The 7903-nt window shown below is 65.5% G+C and overlaps 1 protein-coding gene across 2 annotated transcripts in view; it reads left to right on the top strand.

Annotated features, from left to right (window-relative positions):
• PELP1 (proline, glutamate and leucine rich protein 1) overlaps positions 1 to 5467 on the top strand; it is a 13060-nt gene extending 7593 nt beyond the window's left edge. Inside the window, exons 5-16 of one of the 2 annotated variants that reach the window (XM_029928444.1) lie at positions 813 to 872; positions 1118 to 1268; positions 1412 to 1541; positions 1623 to 1710; positions 2099 to 2187; positions 2266 to 2382; positions 2488 to 2635; positions 2738 to 2897; positions 3365 to 3420; positions 3520 to 3726; positions 3815 to 5227; positions 5323 to 5467. In XM_029928444.1, the coding sequence (XP_029784304.1) occupies positions 813 to 872; positions 1118 to 1268; positions 1412 to 1541; positions 1623 to 1710; positions 2099 to 2187; positions 2266 to 2382; positions 2488 to 2635; positions 2738 to 2897; positions 3365 to 3420; positions 3520 to 3726; positions 3815 to 5227; positions 5323 to 5415 (2712 nt within the window). In that variant the 3' untranslated portion in view covers positions 5416 to 5467. The remainder of the gene's footprint in view (positions 1 to 812; positions 873 to 1117; positions 1269 to 1411; positions 1542 to 1622; positions 1711 to 2098; positions 2188 to 2265; positions 2383 to 2487; positions 2636 to 2737; positions 2898 to 3364; positions 3421 to 3519; positions 3727 to 3814; positions 5228 to 5322) is intronic. The other variant, XM_029928443.1, reaches the window with a different exon arrangement.
• The last annotated feature ends 2436 nt before the right edge of the window (positions 5468 to 7903 follow it).

Below are 7903 nucleotides of genomic sequence, written 5' to 3' on the forward strand. Positions count from 1 at the left end.
CCCCCCCCCCCCCCCCCCCCCCCCCCCCCGTCTCCACGGTGGCATTCTTGCCCTTGTCTGTGCCACGGGTTCACAGCCGTAAAGTACACGCGGTTGCCAGGGAAAATGATTCTGACTGAAATTAGTGTTTTAGAAAATGGTGACCGAGTGGCATTTAGCTCACCATTGACACGTCACGTGACAGGGCCTGCTGGCTGCTGGTGTTTCAGACTAGTGGAGCGCCGTTTCAGGACGCCTGTGACAGCCAGTGGTGACCATTGGGCACGGCCGATGGCACCGGGGCCTGTCGCCTGTGTTTGTAATAGAACCACACCTCATTTCGCTTTCGGGTCCATGAAAACGACCAATGTTCCCTCCCTGCCGCGTCCCCAGGCCCGCCGACCTGCCCCGGAGAGCTTGTGGCCCCCGGGAGGCCCTGTGTGGGCGCCGTGACGTGGCCGGCCCGGTGCCCGCCTTGCCCTCTTGCCTGACCCTCCCCTGCCCTCGCACCTCCGCACACTTCCCAGCGTGCCCTTTGCCGTGACTCAGCTGCAGGGGTTGGGGTGTGGCAGTTGCTGCTTTTTCAGTGTTTCCCGCCCTTCTGGCGTCAGGGACCTGACCCTCCTTTTGCAGAAATCGGCGGGAAGGAAGGAGCCCAGTGTTGGCCTGAGCGGGAGGTGGGCCGAGGACGAGGGCCGACGTTCGCGGTGTCTTTGCCCCGAGCACGTGTGCTCCGGGCACGGCGCCCCCGGCATGCCGTGTGGCCTGGTCTGCGGGAGGGAAGGGCCTGGGCGCCGGCTCCCCAGCCTCTTCCTCTCCGTCCCCTGACGCAGGGCAAGCTGGCTTCGTTTTTCCTGTCTCGGGTGGATGCCTTGAGCCCTCAGCTCCAGCAGGTAAAGGGAAGGGCGGTGGGTGGAGAGTCTGGGGGCCTGAACTGGGCCTTTCTTCTCTCCTATTGGCTTTTCTCACTGTCACTGCTGTTGGCCTGCGTCCCCGCCTCCCCCCATGTTGTACGTGAGAGCCACACAGCGTGGCTGCCGCCTCCACGCCCCCGTCTGCGTCCTGCCCCTCTGTCCCTTCCCGTTCCCCTGAGCCTCTTTCTCGGCGCGCTGACCGCTCTCTGACGTTTCTCCCGCAGCTGGCCTGCGAGTGCTACTCCAGGCTGCCCTCGCTGGGCGCCGGCTTTTCCCAGGGCCTGAAGCACACGGAGAGCTGGGAGCAGGAACTGCACAGCCTGCTGGCCTCCCTGCACGGCCTGCTGGGGACCCTGTACGAGGGAGCGGACACGGGTAGGGGCCGCTGCAGGAGGGAGCCCGGAGGGGGCCCGGCGGGGTCGGGCGGCGCGGCCCGGCACGTGGGGCACCTCCCGCAAGAGGAAGGGAAGGGGTGGCAGAGGGACGTCGGGGTGCGAAGTGCTGGTGTTTCCGTGCAGCCCCTGTGCAGTACGAGGGCCCCGGGGTGGACATGCTGCTTGCGCCATCGGAGGACGGTGACACCCACACCCTGCTCCGGCTCTGGCACAGGTTTTCGGGCCTGGCCCGCTGCCTGGGGCTCCTGCTCAGGTGTGTGAGGGAGGGCTGGGGGGGGTAGGAGCATGTTGGGGGCGCCCGTGCTGACGCCATCCCTGCTCTCGCTCCCTTTAGCTCTGAGTTTGGGGCTCCCGTGTCCGTCCCCGTGCAGGAGATCCTGGACGTCATCTGCCGGACCCTCAGCATCAGTGCCAAGAACATTGTAAGTGGGGCTCGTGCTCCGTCCGTGGCCCTTCCTTGGATGGGGCCCCGGGGGTGCCCGGGAGAGCCGTGTGGAGGCGAAGCGCCCAGACCGCGCCTTCCCTGCGGCCGTGGCGGGTGGCAGCTTCCTCTCGCCCAGATGCCACTGCTCCTGCGGGCTTCTCCCGACACACGCACATTCGAGTGGATTTGCTCACCTTTCTAGGATTGCTTCCAGCACATGCTTCCCTAGGGGAGGGTGAACCGGGGTCAGCTGCGCCTCCGCTCCTCCTCTCTCCAGGGTCTGTCCCCGGAAGCGGGTGGGCGCACGGGTGGGCGCACGGGTGGGCTCCTCCTGGGTGCACACATGTGCTGTCTTCCTCTCGCCTTTCCTCCCCCATTTCCTGTAGAGCTTACTTGGGGACGGTCCCCTGCGCCTGCTGCTCCTGCCATCCATCCACCTAGACGCCCTGGACCTGCTCTCTGCGCTCATCCTTGCGTGAGTGGGGGCGGGGTGTCGCAGAGGGGCGGGGCCGAGGCTGGAACAGGGGGGTCACTGCTCTGTCTCCACCTCCAGGTGTGGAGGCCGCCTCCTGCGCTTCGGGGCTGTGATCAACCGCCTGCTTCCCCAGGTCCTCAATGCCTGGAACCTTGGTAGGGATGCCCTCCCTCCGGGCCAGGAGAGGCCTTACAGGTGACGGCGAAGGAGGAGTGAAGAGTGGGTGGGAGGGTGGGGCGGGAGCCCCGGGGGACCCGGCCAGCGGCGCCCCTGACAGGCTGCTCCCCGCTCGCCCCGCAGTGCCGTGCGGACCAAGGTGTACGCTGTGCTGGATCTGTGGGTGCAGGTGTGCGGGGCCTCGGCGGGGGTGCTGCAGGGGGGCGCCCCGGGCGAGGCCCTGCTCTCTCACCTGCTCAGTGACATCTCGCCGCCCGCCGACGCTCTGAAGGTGAGCGGGGCCCGTGCTGCTAGCCCGGGGCCTGCCCCGCGTGCACCCCTCTCCCCGGTCTCCATGTTTGCCCGCGTGTGTGACTTCGGCTCCCCCCAACAGCTCCGCAGCCCCCGGGGGAGCCCTGATGGGGGGCTGCAGTCCGGGAAGCCCAGCGCCCCCAAGAAGCTGAAGCTGGATATGGGGGAGGCCACGGCCCCGCCTGGACACCGGAAGGGGGACAGCAATGCCAACAGCGACGTGTGCGCGGCCGCGCTGAGAGGTGCGTGAGGCCCAGGGCCGGCCCGGGGCTGCGGACGGCTGGGGTCCTGCGTCAGGTAGGACTCTGGGCCCTTCCTGCCCCTGCAGGCTCTTTTCCACCGGTCACGTGCTGTCACGGCACAGGGTGGGGTCGTCCCTGCCCCATGGGGCCTGTGTCCTCCCCGGCAGGCTGCTCAGTGGGGCTTCCTGCTTTCAGTCACTGATCAGGAAGCAGGAGTCTAGGCGGTACTGTGTGGTTCGTGGGTGACTTTCCTTTGGGCCTTGTGCATTGCATGGCCCGCCGCCCACCCACGTGAAGAAGGGCCCCTCTCCCCGAGTCCGTGAGCGCATGCATGGCGCACCTCCTCATCCGCCCCTGCTGTCTGCAGCCCTGGGCCCCAGTCGTGCCGACTAGAAGCCCAGGGACTTGACCGAGTTGGCAGGGCCGGGGCCGCGGGGGCCTGCCTGAGACGCCCCCTTCCTCCCCAGGCCTCAGCCGGACCGTCCTCATGTGCGGGCCTCTCATCAAGGAGGACACTCACAGGGTCAGTGGAGATGGGGGTGGGGCGGGGGGGTCGCGCGGCCCCGCACGAGGCTCTGGAGGGCTTGGCGACATCTCTAGGTGTGCCCCGTGTCCGTTTCAGAGGCTGCACGACCTGGTCGTCCCCCTGGTCATGGGGGTCCAGCAGGGCGAGGCCCTGGGCAGCTCCCCGTACACGAGCTCCCGCTGCCGCCGCGAGCTCTACCGCCTGCTGCTGGCGCTGCTGCTGGCGCCGTCCCCCCGCTGCCCGCCTCCGCTCGCCTGTGCCCTGCAGGCCTTCTCCCTGGGCCGCAGAGAGGGCAGCCTGGAGGTGAGCTACCGGGGCCGCCCCTGCGGTCGCCTCCTTTCCGGGGCGCGAACCCCCGCGTTCCTGATGCCACACCGGCCTCTTTCCTCAGGTGGCGTCGTTCTGCTCGGAAGCCCTGGTGACCTGTGCCGCTCTGACCCACCCCCGGGTGCCCCCCCTGCAGTCCTTGGGCCCCGCCTGCCCGGCGCCGGCCCCGGCCCCGCCTGCCGAGGCCCCGTCTCCATTCCGGGCCCCACCCTTCCATCCCCCGGGCCCGATGCCCTCCGTGGGCCCCATGCCCCCGGCGGGCCCCGTGCCCCCCACACGCCCCGGGCCTCCAGCCACAGCCAACCACTTAGGCCTGTCTGTCCCCGGCCTGGTGTCCGTGCCCCCCCGGCTCCTGCCGGGCCCTGAGAACCACCGGGCAGGCTCGAATGACGACCCGGTCCTCGCCCCTAGTGGCACCCCTCCGCCGGCTGTGCCCCCAGATGAGACTTTTGGGGGCCGAGTGCCGAGACCGGCCTTTGTTCACTATGATAAGGAGGAGGCGTCGGACGTGGAGATCTCCCTGGAGAGTGACTCCGACGACAGCGTGGTGATCGTGCCTGAGGGGCTGCCGCCTCTGCCGCCCCCACCCCCCGCGGGCACCACGCCCCCCCCTGTGGCTCCGGCGGGGCCCCCCACAGCCTCCCCTCCTGTGCCAGCCAAGGAGGAGCCTGAAGACCTGCCCGCGGCCCCGGGGCCTCTCCCGCCCCCACCCCCGCCGCCTGTGCAGGGCCCCGCGCCCCTGCCCCCGCCCCAGCTGGTCCCCGAAGGGCCTCCTGGCGGAGGAGGACCTCCCGCCCTGGAGGAGGACTTGACGGTTATTAACATCAACAGCAGTGATGAGGAGGAGGAAGAGGAGGAGGAGGAGGAAGAGGAGGAGGAGGAAGAGGAGGAGGAGGAGGATTTTGAAGAGGAGGAGGAGGAGGAAGAGGAATATTTTGAGGAGGAAGAAGAGGAAGAGGAGTTCGAGGAGGAGTTTGAGGAGGAGGAAGGGGAGCTGGAGGAGGAGGAGGAGGAGGAGGATGAAGAGGAGGAGGAGGAGCTGGAGGAGCTGGAGGAAGTGGAGTTCGGTGCGGCAGGCGGCCCGGTGGAAGAGGCGGGCCCTCCGCCCCCCAGCCCGGCTCCCGCCCTGCCGCCTGCCCAGCCCGCCGAGGTCCAGCCGGAGACCGGAGGGGAGCCCGCGCTGCTGTTGGAGGTGGAGGAGCCGGGGCGTGAGGATGAGCCGGGGGCTGAGGCCGCCCCCACACTGGCCCCCGAGGTGCTCCCCTCCCAGGGCGAGGGGCAGCGGGAAGTGGGGAGCCCCCTGACTGGGCTGCCGCCTCAGGAGCTGGTGGAAGAGGAGCCCTCGGCTCCCCCGACCCTGCTGGAAGAGGGGACTGAGAACGAGGGTGACAAGGGGCCACCCCCCCCAGAGGTGCCTGCAGCCGAAGAAACAGAGGCGGCGGCGGCTGAGGCAGAGACGGTGGCCCTGCAGGAGAAGGTGAGGCGGGCGGGGGTGGGGGTGCCCTGGCGTCCCGGGTCTGACCCGCTCTGCCCTGGGTGACTGCTTCTAATCTCGTGTCTTCGTTCTGGAAGGAGCAGGATGACGCGGCTGCCATGCTGGCTGACTTCATCGATTGTCCCCCTGACGACGAGAAGCCCCCAGCAGCCCTGGAACCCGACTCTTAGCCCCTCGCGCCCCCCCTTCCGTTTCCAATAAAGTTGCATCCTGGGCTTCCGACTGCTGCTTCAGCCTTTCGCGCAGCCGCGTCCCCAGCCAGAGGCCCGCCGGCCCTGGGCTCTGCGAGGGGGTCCGGGCTGCTCCCCACGTGTCTGCACTGCGGCCTGTGCTCTCCGTGGTCCAGAGGAGGAGCCACTGACCTGGGGGCTGATGGACTGTCCGCTTGCTCTGTGGGGCTGGGCAGGAGTTGCCTGAGGTGTGCCCTCCGCTCTCCCCAGCGCTGGGCCCCTGCCAGGCTGGCTGTGCGGTGGGACGGGGGGCGGGGGCGGGGCGAGGAGACCGGCCCCGCTGGGCTGTGCGGGTGGTGCTACGTGTCCCTGTCCTCGTGGTGCCCACCCGCACACCTGCCCCTTGGTGTGGAAGGCCGCGGGATGTGATCGAACTTGGAGAAGCGGGGAGGGTGTGGAGGGCTCTGGGTGGAGGCTTCTGTGAGGCTAGAGCCTTGGTGTGGGGCTGGCCCCTCCCGTGGTCGAATCCGCCCCCGCGAGGGTCCCCCCCATCTTGAGACGTGGATGTGTCCCAGCCAGCATCTGGTTCCCTGAAACCCGTCAGGCCTTGTCGGGCTGTGTGGGTGTGGGGGTGTGGGTGCCCCGCGGTGCCTCCCCACGTCTGTTGACGCGGGAACGTTAGGTGCCTTGAAAGTGCATAAGGGGAGTCGGGTCGTTTCCCCACGTGTGTGTTCTGAAGGGCCTCTTCGGCACTTGAACGGATTTCTGGAAACTTTCTTGGGTTTAAAAAAAAACTCCCCCCAACTTGTTATCTTGAAAGTTTTCAAACCTGCAGGAAAGCCTGTGATCTTTGTGTAGCCTCCCTGGTTGTTAATGTTTTCCCATGTTCATTTTTATTTCTTTTTTTATTTAAATCCAAGTTAGTTAACACAGTGTCATAGTGATTTCAGGAATAGAATTTAGTGACCATGGCTTAGATAACACCCAGCCCTCTCCCAACAAGTGCCCTCAACGTCCATCGCCCATTTAGCCCATCCCCCCGCCGTCCCTGCCATCCAGCCTCAGTTCTCTGTGGTTAAGAGACTCATCAATACGGTTTGCCTCCCTCTCGTGTTTTCCCTCCCTTCTCCTATGCTCATTGTTGAGTTTCTCAAATTCCACACGACTGAAATCATATTGACTTATTTCACTCAGCACAATACACTCTAGTTCCAGCCACATTGTTACAGTTGGCAAGATTTCCATCTTGGCCAAATAGTGTTCCGCCGTGTGTGTGTGTGTGTGTGTGTGTGTGTGTGTGTGTGTGTGTACACCATATCTTCATCCATTCATAAGTCGAGGGACATTTGGGCTCTTCCCACCCTTTGGTTACTGTCGATGGCACTGCCTCTGGATCGGTACCTAGTGACGGTCTAGCTCTGTCCTCACGTGTTGACACGTGCACTTGCACACGCACGTGTGTCCGCCCGGAATCGTGCGTTCCTATCTACTCATTTCCTGTTTTGTGGAGCCACAGAAAAGTCAGTTGCAGACCAGGCCCGTCACCTCAAAATTCTTCAACATTTCTCTCCTGAGATTAAGGACATTTTTCTGTGTAATCACAGTACCACTGTCAAACCTAAGGAAAGTAACTAATTCGGTAACAATGTAGACAGACTGTGATCCTCAGATTTCCCTACTTACTCTCGTGTTTTGTTGTTTGTGCTTTTTCTGTTTTGTATTTGCTGTTTCAAGTTCAAGAGGTTTTTAGGTGGAGAGGGCCACTTGAGGCTTAAGGGCCACTGGAAGGATGAAGGTGCAGGAATCCTGCGATGGTGATTTTTCACAAATAGGAAGAACCTGAATTCTGGAAACGGTGGTGAAGTCCGTGACCCCAGAAAGAGGCTGGCACAATTTCCTGATATAAATCGTGTTCTGAGTAGATGATATGGTCATGAGCTGCGCAGGCGCCGGGTGTGGAGCTGCTGCCTTGGACCCGCCTGTCCTGGGCTCGCCGGCTGCTGCTTGTGGGCTCCCCTGCGCCGTGTGCGCGCTCCCGCTGTGACCGCGCGCGCGCACACAAGCACACGTGCACAAGGTTCCCTTTAATCTGCACGCGAGGGTGGGCGTTGTCACAGCACAAACCAGTTTTCGAAATCCTGGGATTTCCTCGTCAACCATGGAGTGCCAGGCACGTGGTAGGCATGGCACGCTCGTCGCCATGTGCTTTGGACGTGGTTCTAGGCGACAGGAGGTTCTAGAGGGAGTGCAGAGGGAGGGGGGAGCTGCCCCGCCCGGGTCCCCTCCTGGTTGCCTCTGTGATGAGGGCACAGCTCGGGAGCTGGAGGCGCAGCGGTGAACAAGACGCCAGAATCGCTCCGGGGGTGGGGGTGGGGGCGGGGGTTCTGTTCCCGGTGCGGCGCGGGGGGGGGGGGGGGGGGGGGGGGGGGGGGGGGGGGGGGGGGGGGGGGGGGGGGGGGGGGGGGGGGGGGGGGGGGGGGGGGGGGGG

Source organism: Suricata suricatta, chromosome 17 (assembly GCF_006229205.1).
Source record: "Suricata suricatta isolate VVHF042 chromosome 17, meerkat_22Aug2017_6uvM2_HiC, whole genome shotgun sequence".
NCBI classification, from domain to species: domain Eukaryota; kingdom Metazoa; phylum Chordata; class Mammalia; order Carnivora; family Herpestidae; genus Suricata; species Suricata suricatta.